Source organism: Protopterus annectens, chromosome 1.part1 (assembly GCF_019279795.1).
Source record: "Protopterus annectens isolate FY-2018-M chromosome 1.part1, PAN1.0, whole genome shotgun sequence".
In the NCBI taxonomy this organism is placed as follows: domain Eukaryota; kingdom Metazoa; phylum Chordata; order Ceratodontiformes; family Protopteridae; genus Protopterus; species Protopterus annectens.
This window is the reverse complement of record NC_056726.1, coordinates 290,316,605-290,332,426: the sequence shown is the minus strand read 5'-3', so window position 1 is coordinate 290,332,426 and position 15,822 is coordinate 290,316,605. Positions and strand designations below refer to the sequence as shown.

Here is a 15,822-nt window from a genome sequence, read left to right as displayed (position 1 = left end):
CTCTCATTCTCTTCATTCCTCAACCCCTCAAAGTACTCTTTCCATCTGCACAACACACTCTACTCGCTTGTGAGTACGTTTCCCTCATTATCTTTTATCACCCTTACCTGCTGCACATCTTTTCTAGCTCGGTCCCTCTGCCTAGCCAATCGGTACAGGTCCTTTTCTCCCTCCTTAGTGTTCAACCTTTTATACAACTCTTCATACGCCTTATCCTTAGCCTTCGCCACCTCTCTCTTTGCCATGCACCTCATCTCCTTATACTCTTGTCTACTTTCTTCATCTCTTTGACAGTCCCACTTCTTCTTCGCCAACCTCTTTCTCTGTATGTATATATATTGCTCCCCATTTGGGGGACACCTGACATCTGGGGCAAGAAAAACTGATGTAATGGCATTGGCTGCATGTTTTTATCCCCCTGATGACCTGACATCATGGAAAAAGGGACAGCAACCAACGCAGGACCCAAGACTTTGTTAATCAGGCCGACTGAGGGCAACCTGCCTGCAGATTACCCAAATGTAATGACTGCAACAGTGAATACACTTGAACATATACATTTATGGTAAGTGTACACAACTGTACTTTCTGCAGAAGGCCAGGAAACCCACTACCAGAAAATCATATTTGTCCAAATGGAAGAGACTTTCTGTCTGGTGCCTTTCTCATAACCAGAATCCCTTTTCAGTGGGGATCCCTCTGGCTCTCTGTCATTTGTGTGAATTGTTTCATGCTGGGTTGGCACATTCTTTAGTTAAAGCTTACCTTTCAACTGTTTATGCTTGTCTTCCCTTGACTCCTCTTCTTACTTCTCGGTTTGAGGTCAAACAATTTCTTAAAGCCGTCCTTCATATTGACATCCCAGGAAGCCTATTTCACCTTCCTGGGACCTCCTTTTTTTGTGCTTGAAAAATTGACTCAGGCTCTTTTTGAGCCTGCAGAGTCGGCTTCCTTGTAGCATTGTACTTGCAAGACTGTTTTTATTTTGGCCCTTACTTCAGCTAAAAGAGTCTCTGAATTTTAGGCTGTTATGGCTGTTCCTCCTTTCTTGGCTTTTCGTGGGACAGGGCATCTCTTCATACTAATCCTTTTATGCTTAAGATGATTAATGAATTATTTTCTAGTCTATTAATTTGCCCACCTTTTTTCCTTCTCTGCAGTCTACTAGTGAGAAGGTTCTTCACACCTTGGATTTGCATAGACAGCTCAGATATTATTTGGATACGACTAAGGCCATTCACAAATCTGAGCAACTTTGTTTTCTTTCATTCCAGATCTCTGGGTTTGGCTGTTTGTAAGCAAACCATATCCTGCTGGATCTCTCAAGCCATTTCCTTTTATTCCTTTCATGGTAAATGTCTTTCTGCCTTGGTAAAGGCTTATTCTACTAGAGCTGTTGCCTCCTGTGGTGTCTTCTTCAAAGGAATGGATACCATTTCCATCCTTGAAGCTGCTACTTGGACTTCTGTCCATACTTTCACTAAGCACTACAAGAATATTGTTTCCAGGGCAAGAGCTGGCTTTGCCAGAGCTACCCTGCATTGGTTTTTAGAGGGCACTTCTGTGCCTTCCTTCTCCAAGTTTCCTCTTGCGCTTTTGTTCTCTCCCTTATGTTAAGAATACTTAAACAGTGATGTAGAAGGATAAAGTACAGTTGTGTAAAATATTGTAACAGTGTATGTCTTTCTCTTCACTGCTGCAGTATTTGTTTGATCCCTCCCTCTTTCCCCTTTTTTTGCTTCTATACTCCTGCCTTTCTGACCTAGAATTCTTTGCTTTTTTTCTCTTCCTGGGTGCATGTATTCCCCCTAGTTACTAGGACTAATTGATGTCCTTCTTTGTCACTGTTGCAGTATTCTAAGCAGTAGGGCTTTCCTGCCCAGGGTAGCCCAATGTTCTGCCAGTATACCAAACGTAATGATTTGGTATGTGCTATATGTCACACTTATGTTCCCCGCACAGAACATGGGGCATAAAAGGGATATACAGATGCAGCTACCCAGAACTTGTTTTCTGCAAGTTCAAACATATTATTGCTGAATGCATTGTTGCTGTTATGAATACCTAGCCACTAGGTAATTCCCCCATTGGTGGGTTTTTTTTCCCTTCTTTTCTTGGCCTTGTATTTTATTTTGCTAACTAGAGTTCATGTCATCCAAGAATGGAAAATGTCAATGTGGGAGGTAGATTCCCCACGAGCATAGTCACAAACTGTGTCTTTTTTTTTTTTTTTTTTGGGTGCTTCCCATGACCATACCTCTTGCAGTGTCTGTAAGGTGTTTGTGCCTAAGACAGTCATAAGCCATTTGTCTTCCCTGGTCATTTGTCTTGAAAACCAACAGCTTAAACAGTTAGCTTAGGGTAGAATGGTCCCATGGCAGAATCCTTTACCCCGAGATCCTCCCACTAGATAGGAAGGCGGCCAAGAAGTCTCGGCCGGATTTTTTAGCTGATCATCCTCCACCAGACATCTCACTGGAAGCAGGTAATAGCTGTATAGGTTGTTCTACGTCTACATCTCATTCCTCTGCCGTGACCATATCTGAGGCTGGCATGGATCTGTCTTTTCGCTCTCCCTCTGAGGATTTGTACATGTTAGCTGCAGATGTTGAGTGAGAACTGCAGTTTATTTATCTTGGAGGGTCCTAGAGGAATTCTGCAGATATTGGTCAGAGAAGAGGTTCCAGGTTCTCTTATCAAAGCTCGTCAAGGATCAGAACCTCTGGTATTTGTTAGGGCTGTTGTCCCTTCCAAGAAAAAACAGAAAATGAAGCACGTTTCAGTCCGTCCTAAGGATTATCAAAGGGAATGGCAAGGCTTGTTTTCTGCCTTGGTGGTCCTGAAGGGATTTTGGTACCTGCTCTTCCTTGGACCTCTACCCCTTTCTAAACGGCTTAGAGAACTGGATTCCGCAGATGAGGATTTGGTGTCTGATGAGGGGCCTTTTTCCTATTCTTCACAAATGCCTTCTTCTTTGACTTATTGTTCTGATGAGGAGGAGTCTGTTAGCCCGGAGTCTCCTTCTGAAAAACTGTCCTTTGGGAACACAGTTGCTAGGATAATAAAATAATTTAAGTAGGATTCTTTTCAAGTGTTTGATATTCAGAGAATATATTATGATTTCCTACTGGTGGCTACTCCTAAATCATCGTCATTTTCTCCTGTGTTGGCTGCCTTTTTAGACCCTCATTGCTGCTTCCAAGTCTCCTAATTCTCAGCCAACTGCTTCAAAAAAACCTGATAGATTCCGTAAGTTTCCTGAGGATTGTCAGTTCTTATTTAAATGTCCTTCTCCTGATACTTTTGTGGTGTCAGTTTCTTCTGACAAGCCTAAGCTCTTATCCTCTTCCTAACGTTTGCCTTCTGATAAGGATAGTAGGGCAATGGAGAGAACTAGTAAGAACATTTACACTGCTTCTACTTTTTCCATTACCCAGACCCACATGACTAGGTATGCTCTGGCCTTGATTGCTTAGACTTGTCAAGTTGTTTCTGACCTCCCTGATTCTGAAGGCAAATCCTTTGCCTTAACTGTTTTAGGTTCTGTGGTTCACCACTCTATTAAGTCTAGCTGATGCCTCTTCCAGTGTTGTGGCGGCTTTTGGGTCTGTCACGAGGCATTGTTCTTGGCTTCATCTCCAGTCTTTGCCTGAGGACATTAAGGCCATTTTGTTGGTTGCTCCTTTGGATAATAAGCATCTTTTTGGGACTGCTGGTGTTGACCAGTTTAAATCTTTTCAAGAGAAAGGCAAAGCCTTGCAGGACCTTAGACATATTGTTTCAGGGGATTTATCCTTCCAGATCGAATTTTGTTTGCCGGCAACCCTGCCAGGCCTCCATCGTCAGGAAGGGTGATAGGCGGACCCCCTATGCGAAGGCTTCTCAGATTTCTGTGGCCCAGAAGCCTCATTTATCTGATAAGTTTGCTTCTCTTTGACAGTTTGCCCCCCTTCTCTTAGACCAGGTTACTTTGTCCCTTCAGCTTTCCCTTTGTCTTCCAAATTGGTGTCTCATCACTTCAAACTCCTGCGTTCTTTCTGTCATCCATCAGAGTTACTTCATGGTATGCAAGTCTTTCCCCTCCTTTTTCAGGGATTCCTCAACCTCTTCTAAGAACAACTTCCTCATTTATTAGAGGTTCTAGGGTCCCTGGTGAGCCAAGGAACCATTCAACCTGTTCCACCTTCCCAAGTAGGAAAGAGTTTTTATTTCAGGATGTTCATGTTTTCTCTAAAGAAGGTCACTTGGAGACCTATTCTGGATCTCTCTCTGCTCAGCACTTTTCCCAAGGTCCCTTCTCAGATGATTACTCTTCAAACCTTGTTTCCTCTTTTACTACCCCAGGCTTTTCTGGTGTCTTTGGAGCTGAAAGATGCTTACCTTCATATCCCTATTCACCCTGTTTTCAGAAGGTTTTAAGTTTCTGTCTCTTCCTTTCATTTTCAGTTTTCTGCTTTGCCCTTTGGCCTCCCTACTGCCCCAGGGGTATTCACAAAATGCCTCTGTCCTGTGATTGCTTTCTGCAAGCTCCAAGACATTCAGATTTTTCCTTATCTAGACAACCCGTTGCTTCAGGCACCTTCAACCAGTCACCTGTTACAGGATCTGGAGTTCACCTTCTCTCTTTTTCAAAGTCTGTCACCTTCCAAAAGTCTGTCCTAACTCCCTGTCAGGGTCATGTGTATTTGGGATCCAGGATTCAGACAATGCCAATGTTGGCTTCTCTTCCACCTCCAAAAGTTTTGTCATTGACAGCCTCCTTTCAGTCTCTTCCTCCTCTGACTGCCATGCCAGCCAGGGAGTTCCTGGGATTCACGGCCTCCTCTATTCCAATGCTCCCTCTTGTCAGATTGCATTTGCAGAAGCTTCAGTGGTACCTCAAGTTAGTTTGGCTGCAGCATTGTCACCCTCTGGATTTCAGTGTACTTCTCTTTCCTTGTTTAAAGAACGAATTTGTGTGAGGATTCAACAGTTTACTCTCAACCAAGGCCTACCCTTTCAGCCTCCAGTCCCTTCTCACAAACTGTTCACAGATGCCTCAGAAATGGGTTGGGGGAGCTTCTTTTGGTTACCTGAAAGTAACTCCATCAGAAGTCAGACCGTATCAACATCAAACAGATGAGTGCTCTGATTCTGGCCCTTCACGTTTTTCAACCCATGTTTTGTCCAGGCCCCTTGAAGGTGTACATAGACAACACTACTGTGATGTGGTATGTCAACGAGCAGAGAGGCACAAAATCTTACCTCCTATGCAGGATGGCTCTTCAGGTTTGGGAGGTGACTGTCAGTTATAGTTAACTCTTCGGGGAGTGTGCATTCCTCCAGAGCACAATCTGGTGGCAGACTCTCTGAGCAGTCCAGAACACAGGCTCATGAGTGGATACTTCACAGGGACATGTTTGTGGGCATTGTCCATCAGTAGGGTATTCCTCGGGTAGATCTTTTTGCCTCCTGTCTGAATAGGCAGCTTTCTTTCTTCTGACCAAGTGCCCCCCAACTGGTGTAGAAGATGGATGCCCTTTCTGTACCGTGGAAGGGAATGTTTCTTTATGCTTTTCCATCCTCTTCCAGTGCTTCCAAGAATCCTTCAGAAGATTCAGCTGGACTCCCCAAAAGTCTTGCTAATGACTCCCTGTTGGCCAAGACAGCACTAGTTCTCCTTCTAATGCAGCAGGCCACGGGCAATTACCACAAGTTTACCTCACTGGTTGGATCTTCTCACACAGGTCAATGGCTCTTTCATCCATCCTCACTTGTCTACTCTTCAACTGCCACTGTAGGTGATGGGGTTTTAATCCCTTTCAGGTACCTCTTTTCTGAGGGATATGCTCAGGGTTTTGCAGGAGTCAAGGAAACCCTTAACCAGAAAATCTTATATGTCCAAATGGAAAAGATTTTCTGCTGGTGTCATGCTCGTAACAAGAACCCTTATTCAGTGGAGGTTCCTCTGGTCCTCTCTTATTTGTGTGAGTTGCTTCAGCCTGGCCTGGCCTATTCTTCTGTGAAGGCTCATTTGTCAGCCATTTCTGCTCATCTGCCCTTGAATCCTCCTTTGGTTTCTCGTTTTGAGGTCATATAATTTCTTAAAGGCATCCTGCATATTAGGTCTCCAAGGAATCATATTCCTCCTCCTCAGGACCTTAATTTTGTTGTGGAAAAAATGACTGTGGCTCCTTTTGAGCCTGCAGATTCTGCTTCTTTGCAACATTGTACCTGGAAGACTGTTTTGTTGCTGGCTCTTACTTCTGCTTGGAGGATTTCTGAGTTCCAGGCCCTTATGGCCATCCCTCCTTTTTTTCTTTTTTTTCTTTCACAGGGACAGGATGTCCCTTTGTACTAGTCCTTCTTTTATGCACATGGTAGTAAATGAGTTGTCCTTGAATCAGTCTGTACAACTCTCATCCTTTTTCCCCTCACTCTGCTAGTGAGAGAGTTCTGCATACTTTGGATTTGCACAAACAGCTCAGATATTATTTTGATAAAACTAAGGCCATTTATAAGTCTGATCAGGTTTTTGTTTCCTTTTGTTTGTTTCTAAGCAAACCATCTCCTCCTGAAGTATTCACACTCTCCCTTCAACCCCCTCTTGTTTGTTCTGTTTGATTTTTGTTTTTATTCCCTTACGGCTGAGAGTTTCCCCTTTTTCTCCTGCATTTGTTCCTTCTGGATGTGCATGGACTTCTGTGTCCAAAGGAGACTGTCCTCCTCTTGGGCAATTCAGTTCTGGTTAACTGCTTCTGTATGTCCCTTTTATGCCCTACGTTCTGTGTGGGGAGCATACTGTAAGTGTGAGGCATGGCGCATATAAGGTCATTAGGCTTTGGTATACTGGCAGAGTGTCGAGCTGCCCTGAGTGGGAGAGCCCTTCTGTTTAGAATACTGCAACAGTGAAGAGAAGGACATCTGTTATGGTAAGATTTTACACAGCTCAGCTGTACTTTCTTCCTCTGGCTTTTTGATTCTGAAGTATGTGTACATCCATATGTCACATTTATGCCATATGGCTTCAGTGGGGAGCATAGATATGAAGTACAATGTCTGTAAATTCCGAAGGCTTTGGTATACTCATCAGACATTGGGCTACCTTTGGCAGGGAATCCCGTTAAGAATACTGCAACAGTGAAGAGGGGGACATCATCTGTTACAGTAAGATTTTACACAGCTGTAGTATTCTGACCCATCCATTGGATCAGATGGACAAGATAAATAGGAAAGTGTAGTTATATACTTACCACAATGCTGCATCCTTCCATACATGTCCATTTGATACAAGAGCCCTCTTACCTTCCCTCAGCCAAATTGCCATTTTGTTGGACCTGAATGCCATATAATTTTATTTATGCTAATAGTTGTGAAAACAGGTCTTTATTTCTTGACAACAAACTTGATCTGAGGTAGATTCATATACTAGAACATTAAAGGGAAATAAATTTTAAAGGGGTTATAAGGTTGGAGCACTAGTTTTGACATCTCAGATGTGGCTCCATCGTATCGGATGGAAGTAGTTGAAAGGATTCAGCATTATGTTAAGTATATAACTACTGTTTTTGCTCCTTCAGAAAGCAGTTTACTTCTGTTTTGCTCCTGGTTTACAGTGAAATGCACTACATTTTTTCAGTGCATATCGAGGGTTTGCTGTTTTGGGTACCCATTCTTTATTCTGTCTGGGTGTTGTTTCTGAGTTTGCATTAGCACAGTTGATAATCAATTTTCTTGTGTAAAGCAGTTTGGCAATATTTCTGTACATGTCCTTAGAAACTTATGTTGGCATGATATGCTGAGAAGTTATTAGTGCTGCTTAATTTTTTTCCCTTGAGACCTGAAAATGAACTCCTTTGCTAATCTCTGGGTTTCTGGTTTGTTTGTCATACTGAATTTTTGATTACCAGCAACACAAAAAAGAAGTTATGTACTTGCCATAATGTTCCATGTGAGTTGTTCGTCTCGCCTTCATTCTTTACTGATGGGTTTGGAGCCGATCCCTCGGCTCCAAGTCGGCACCTACTGCAAAGCTGGAGGATTTCAAGTAGCTCGAGGCCAAGTCCCTATCCCATGATGCACCCCGAGTTACCTCAGATCTTGTTTGCTGTGTAAAATAATACCATATGTCATTCTATAACTCCATAAGAAAGAAAGTATAGAAGGGTTTAGTGATCAGGAAGGATCTAGCATCTCGGTCTTCTGTAAGCCCAGGAGGGGGTAGGAGGGAGGGTGGGGTAGGAGGGAGGGATGTTAGAATGTAGGCGAGAGGGATGCAAGAATGTAGGCGAGATGAACAACTCACATGGAACGTTATGGTAAGTACATAACTTCTTTATGTGAAGTTGTTCTATCTCGACGTTCATTCTTTACTGATGGGTAGTGTCCCAAGCATCGTCTACCTCGGGTGGCTCACGGGAGTATATTTCCCAGGACCGTGGATCCAAAGGAGGTCCTGTCAACTTTGTAATGAGTGATAAAGGTATGAGGTTTTGACCAAGTGGCTGCTGCGCAAATATTATTAATAAGAAGTCTGGCAGAAAAGGCATAGGATGTAGAAACTGCTCTGGTTGAGTGAGCTTTAATTTTATGCTGTAAGGGCATATTGGCAGCTGAATAAGCAAAGGTGATGCAATCAGATAACCATTTAGACAGAGTTGTTTTAGCCACTGGTCTACCCTTCCTGGGATCTGAAAATGAGACAAAAAGCTGGTCTGATTTCCTGAAATCTTTTGTTCTGTTCAAATAAAATCTGAGCTGTCTGTGAACGTCAAGTTTGTGCAGCATATATTCTAGATTGTTGGAATGGCCGGGGAAGAAAACTGGCAAATCAGTAATTTGGTTGAGATTAGTTTCAGTGCAAACTTTGGGCAAGAAAGAAGGGTTTGTTCGAAGTGAGACTGTGTAAGCATGAAAAATAAATAAGGAGGCTTAATGGACAATGCTTGAAGCTCTGACACTCGACAGGCAGAAGTAATAGCCACTAAAAAGATGATTTTCCATGGCAAGGATTTGAGGTCACATGCAGAAGCTGGTTCAAATGGCGGATGAATTATGTGGGAAAGCATAAAATTTAGATTCCATGGAGAATAGGGAGATTTCACAGGTGGTCTTATATGAAAGGTTCCTTTGAGAAAGGCTTTGGATAATTTGTGTGACATAATATTCAATCCTTCAAATCCCAGATGGAAGTTAGAAATGGCAGCAAGCTGAACATGGACTGTTGCTGCTGCAGCTCCTTTATTGGATACCATGGTTAAGAATTCTAGAATAGAGGCCATAGGGGCTTGGTAAGAATCAATATTGTTTTTAGAGGCCCATACAGAAAATCTTTTCCATTTGCTGAGGTATAGCTTCCTTGCAGAGGATTTGTGAGAGTATAAGAGAATTTGCTTAGTCTCATTGGAAAGGTTGTGGAACCTGGCTATGATGGGAATTGGATCAGCCAAACTGTAAGCTTCAGGGACTGCAGAGAGGGATGAAGTTCCCCCAACGAGTGCATCAGAAGGTCTGGAACTGGGCCTAAAATCTAGGGGTCCTCCAAAAGATGAAGTTGAAGGAAGGGGAACCAAATCTGATGAGGCCAATGAGGAGCTATTAGAATAATGGTCCTTCCCAGTGCTTTTGCTTTCTGTAATACCTTGGATATCAATGAGATTGGTGGGAATGCATAAAGGAAACCCGGAGGCCAATAGTGAATGAGTGCATCCCTTGGGGCTTCTCCTGGAGGAGGAATCAGGGTAAAGTAGCTTCTGCATTTTGTGTTCATGTGACTGGCAAAAAGGTTGCAGCAAGGCTGGCCCCACCTGCGGAATATCCTGTCCACCATTTCTGTCTTGAGGGACTACTCGTGGGGCAACAAAATTTCTCTGCTCAGCTTGTCTGCTATCACGTTGGATTTCCCTGGGATGTGTGTTGCTAACAGAAAGCGCTGGGTGGAAATAGCCCATTGCCATACTCTGAGGGCCTCACGACAAAGGGGGTATGATCTGGTTCCTCCTTGTTTGTTCAAATACCAGACCACTGACATGTTGTCTGTCTGAGTCGTAATGGTACCCAGAGGAAGAGAGTCCTGGAAGTACTGCAACACCAAAAGTACTGCTCTCATCTCTAGGACATTGATATGCAGGTGCATCTGTTGATCGGTCCATGTGATTTGGGCTGTTTTTCTCTGAAAATGCCCCGCCCCCACCCTGTCAGGGAAGCGTCCATGGTCACTGTGGCCACTGGAGGGGGTAACACAAATGGATGTCCTATCGTAACATGAAGTGAGGTCAACCACCACTGAAGATCCTTTTTGCAGGAATTTGTGATCATTATCATGTGAGTCATAATTTGTGATCATTATCATGTGAGTCATGGGGAGTTCTTGGTAAGACCATTGAGTGAACAACCATTGCAGTTATCCACGTGTGCATACGAGCCAGTGGTATGGCCAGAATTGCTGCTGCCATCAATCCTAACAATTTCAGTACTTCTGATGCTGGTGCTTTGTGTTTGGATATTAGCATTGGAAGCCTTAGCATGGTGGTAGTGGTGTCCTGTTCTGCTCCGATAAAGACGATATGCTGTGATGGCGACAAGGTAGATTTTTCTGAGTTTATTGTAATGCCCAGCTGATTGCAGAGTGACAGAGTGGACTCCCTGGCTTGAATAAGTTGATGCCTGGTGGTGGCGGTAAGGAGCCAATCGTCTAGGTACGGAAACACCTGGAACCCTAAATGTCTCAGGTGAGCCATGTCCACTGCCATGCATTTGGTGGATACACTGGAGGCTGTAGTAAGACCAAAGGGCAGGGCTCGAAACTGGTAGTGATTGGCTCCCAGCCAGAAGCACAGATGATCTCTGGATGGCCTGGCCATGGTTATGTGGTAGTATGCATCCTGAAGATCTGTTGAGCACATCCAATTGTCTTTCCCTAAAAAGGGGAAGTATCGACTGAAGCGTGACCATCCGAAACTTCTTTTTCTTTACAGATTTGTTTAGTCTGCTGAGGTCCAAAATAGGTTTCCAGTCCCCTGTCTTTTGTGGAACTAAAAAAAATCTTGAGTAAGTTCCGGATCCTGTCTGGTCTGCTGGGACTGGTTGGATGACTCTTTTTCTTAGCAACGTTTGGACCTCTGCTGTTTCTTGTTCCCTGTAACTGGGTGGAACGTCCGGGATTTTCCTTGTCGGTGGAGGGGGGTGTGGCGAATGGAATTAAGTATATTCTGGAAATGATGCTTTGTACCCAGTTGTCATTTGTTATTTTGAGCCAGGTGACTGGGTACAAAGATAAGCTACCCCAGACTGGTTCCAGAGCAGGACAGTCAGGCCTCCTTTCAGGAGCGGTGGTAGGGCTTCTCAAAGAGTTGATCTCGGTCACCCTGGTTTTGCGAACCTCCTCTGCTGCAAGGGTGGCGTCTTCCATTATTGCCCCCTTCTCTGCCCCTGGAGGGGGTTCACCACGTGTGTCCTGAAAGGCTCCTTGGGCTTTTTGGAACATTTTCCCTCCCCTTTGACCCTTGGGGTCTGGTAGAGTCTTTTCGTCCTGCTCACACCTAGTTAAAGTTTCCTAAACTTTGGGCCCGAAAAGGGACGAGCCATCAAAAGTGGGGTATTCACGAAGGATGACTTGAAGGACTACGCAAAGGAACACAAGAGCATCCAGGAGTGTGTCCTAAGAGCAACTCCTGTACCTGCTGCCCTACTCGTTCCATTAGATGCATATGAAATGAGGCGCATGGATGAGTTCACTATGGAACTGAGGGTAGCATGCTGGGAGGTAACCTTGTCTGTAGCTCCTGCAGCTACTGTACCCTGAAGTGTATCTCCCACCTCTTTAAGGAGAACTCTTTGGAGTCTGGTAAAATGGATTAAATAGTTAAGCGAACAAAGAGCAAAAGTCGCTGAACTAAACATGTGCTTCCATATCTATCCATGATCCTGGGGTCTCTATTAGGAGGATGGACAGACGTGGAAGTTTCAGACATTTCCTTTTTGGTGGCTGCCGCCACCACCATGGCATCAACTGTCACACCTTTGGTCAAGAAAGATTTATCTAGGGGGGGCAGATCTGAATTTTATTAGGCCTCCTAGGGACAGGCTCCATGGTATCCGGAGACTCACACGCCCTTCGTGAGACCAGCTGCATAAGCTCATTGAAGGGTTGGAGACACTCAAGAGGTGGAGGGCTGAGACCCGAAAGCCATCAGGAGGACCGACTCGTCCTCAGTAGGGTTGGTGGACTGCCAGTCACCCCTCTGCCTAAGGATTTCCAGTATCTCAGCAAATGAGATATCCTCAGAGGGGGACCGTGAAGAACCCTTTCATCCAAGTCCGTATCGGATGTTAATGACTCTTGAGGGGAGTCCAAATGTTTCCTCTTACACACACACTTCCTGGGAACCTCATCAGTGGGAGCTTCTGGAGAGGTCTCTGAAGAGCATGGGCCACCCAATGTGGCTTCCTGTGGCTCTGGGTCTCTGTGCTTAGCAAGGATCTGTGAGGCAGAAGCAGACACAGAACTTTAGGGGATGAAGAAGCCGGACCTGAAGTTGAGGATGTCTTGGGAAACATAACTCTGTTCATAGCTTCGAAGGCCCCTCTACTCCGATGCGAAGGGACCGATGGATCTGAGGAAACCGTCGATACCCCAGGCACCGGTACAGTGCGCTCCTAGCCCAAGGTAGGAGCTGAGCTCATCCGAGCCGACGCCCTAAGAGGCAAAGTCAGAACCAACAAGTCAATTTGACTATCCTCCCCGGACCCGATCAGAGAGTGTCTGCTCCTAGAGTCCTCGATCGGCGCCGAGGATGTCAGAGTGAACAGAGCTGAAGACACTAGAGCAGGCGTATGCTCTGAATACTCCCCAATCAGCAGGTCTGACTCCTCCAGCTCCGAAGGACCAGTATGGCTCAGAGGAGGAAGAGATATAGCTGGCATAAGGTTCTTTGGCTCCGAAGCTGGGTCGAAGCTGATAATTTGGCAAAGGCCAGTGCCTGTAAAAGCTTCTGCACCACCCGATCCACATCCAAATCAGATAAGCTCACAGAAGATGGAGATGCGCGGACTGATGGTACCAACTGGTGTAGAGGCAATTTAGGAATTTTGGATACCGGTTCCAAGACCGGGGACCAGCTCCGAAAGGAGAAGACAGTCGGCTCCGAGACCTGTGGAGCTGATGTCACAGACTCTTTAGATTTTTTTTTATTCTTTTGATTCCCCGGAAGTCTTGGAGGACTTTGAGGACTTACTAGATCCCTCCTGGTCACTCAAAGCCTCCTGGAAAGAAGATTTCAGCAAACACCTGTCAATAAGCTTTCTTTTTCTCTCTTGGAGGACTCTAGCGGAAAAAGAATGACACATAGAACATGTTTCTTGTAAGTGCAAGGCACCCAAGCAGTAGACACAATTCACATGTCAGTAACCGAATCTTTTGCCCACATTTAGGGCATTTTTTAAACCCTGACTTAGGGTGTTTGTTCTTGTCATCAGCCATGACAGAAGTGTACATACCCAACAACAGAAGTATAAATTAGCCTTCTATCAGCACACACACAAGCCTTTTAAACTAAGGCTAACTAATTACTCAAAAGCCTTCTAATAAAAACAGGCTAAAGATAAGCACACAAGCCTAATCTTAAGGCTAACAAGCACACACAGACAAAATAATTAAACAGATAATCTTAACAGCAAGTAAATTCTAATAAGATACCCTGCTGTGGAAAAAATGTGACAAAAGGTCACTGAATAAGCAGTTACTATTGACTAAGTAATCACACTATACTATGCTAATAAGAAAAGTGACAAAAGGTCACAGAACAAGCAATTATGTTAGCCAGAAATTGTAAATAGACCTATCAAGAAAACAAGGCCAAATATAAAGCTAAGAAAGAACACAGGGAAGGGAACACTGCAGAAAAGGCTTTAAGATCCTATCTATCTTAATATCTAACTGTTGTAATAATAAACCAACACTAATATTTGAAAATAGAAAGTATTAAAGTTTTTACTGTCCCGAGCTAGCAAGAATCAGTTGCAGTGGCAAACTAGATCTGAGGTAACTCAGGGTGCATCATGGGATAGGGACTTGGCCTCGAGCTACTTGAAATCCTCGAGCTTTGTGGTAGGTGCCGACTCAAAGCTGAGGGATCGGCTCCGAACCCATCAGTAAAGAATGAACGACGAGATAGAACAACTTCACATCAGTAGCTTTTTGGTCTTATTTTAACCTACTTCTCATGGAATAATCACTTCTGTAACATGCTTGTACTGAGTCTAAATATGACATGCATATCACGCCAGAATCTAAAGTCCTGGCTTTTCAATGAATATTATTTTGGAGGTTTTTTCTGGAGACAGTATGACTTCTGCCAGGCCGTGCACCAAGTGCTGATTCAAGAACAATATTTTCTTGTCTCCCTTTTGCTTTTCCTCTTTGTGTAGTCTGTACTGTTTGATGAACATTACAGAGCTTTAAATTTATTGAGTAAGATGCACTTGGGGTGGATTTACTATGAAATGGCAAGAGTCTGTTTTTGGGAGATCCTCCTTAAAGTAGCTTCATAACACTTTATAATTTCTTGTTGTGTTGCTGCTTATCTTTTTATTTATTCCCCCTACTGTGCCTCTGAACTCTTGATTATTTACTTCTCTTTGATTTAACTTTGTAAGTTGTTTTGGGCAGTGGGCATAGCAGGAGGGGTTATAGGGCCACCTGTACAAAGAAAGATGCTGATATATGTCAGCCTTTGCAGCCCCAGTTAAGACCATGTTTTTTTGTAGCACCAGTGATTGATCTCGCATCCAGAAGTATATGAACTATTTTTGCAGTATTTCTGAAATCTGTAGATGATTAACATTTATTTGGACACACAAAGTAGAGACTCTGGTGTGGTTAATATATTAAGTCTGAGCTTTGCTTTTTTTTCCCCCTCGTAGACATTGCTGAACTTAGGAAGAAATTTGAAGAGGACAAGCAGAGAATTGCACTGATGAGAGCCCAGAGGAAGTTCAGACCATACTGATTAACAGCACACTCCAAACTACTTATCACTTTAAATACTTCCAAGCAGATGAAATGTTGACTGGATTTGTTCCTTATTTACATTTTGACTTCTGTTGGAGATAACATGCCTGTATTTTTTTTTTAGAAAAAAAAAGTGGTAGATTATCTGGTGAGAGTAATAGGAAATGCTTTTTGAACAGATTGTGAACAGAACAGTTTGATGAACAAGACTGTGAATTGGACAGTTTGACTTTGATGGTCTAAAAGTTTCTTGACCAAAATCACAAGTCATGCCATTTTTTTGAGAGTGAAAAAATATGTTCAAGTGTGGTCAGGAACTTGCAAATCATTTATTTTTACTTTACTGAAAAAAAGAATGTTTACACTTGGGAGTGTCTGACCTACATTAAGCATGTTAACTAAATCTCAACATGTTTGATATTTTTCCATTTTTAAAATGGGATTTGTTATTCTTTTAAGGACTGTACTTCCAAAATTTCTCACTGGACCTTCTTGACCAAACAATGAAATAATGTGTGTGTGTGTGTATGTGTGTGTGTTCTTTACGGAGCCATTACTGCCATTGACTGTTTGCATGTAGTCTGTGCAGAAGCTTTATCTTACTCTTTGGAGTACAGTGCATCTGTCTTCTGTTTGTTTCACATGGTAGTTCAGGTGGAAAGAGAAGAGTATGAGGGCATGAATTTTTTTCCTAGTGGCACTTGTGCTGTCGGCAGCTGTCATTCCTTTATCATGAAGTTACTTCTTTGATAGCCCAAGTTTCTGTTAATTCATAATGATAAACTGCATATTTAATATTAGGGTATCTTCTTGCTGAGTTTCTGGGTTCTTCC

At 43.5% G+C, this 15,822-nt stretch overlaps 1 protein-coding gene across 2 annotated transcripts in view; it reads left to right on the top strand.

Annotated features, from left to right (window-relative positions):
* The window catches only part of RRP7A (ribosomal RNA processing 7 homolog A), a 269,296-nt gene extending 253,779 nt beyond the window's left edge, over positions 1-15,517 (top strand). For both annotated transcript variants that reach the window (XM_044074557.1, XM_044074550.1), the window contains exon 7: positions 14,902-15,517. In XM_044074557.1, the coding sequence (XP_043930492.1) occupies positions 14,902-14,987 (86 nt within the window). In that variant the 3' untranslated portion in view covers positions 14,988-15,517. The remainder of the gene's footprint in view (positions 1-14,901) is intronic.
* Positions 15,518-15,822: the final 305 nt, after the last annotated feature.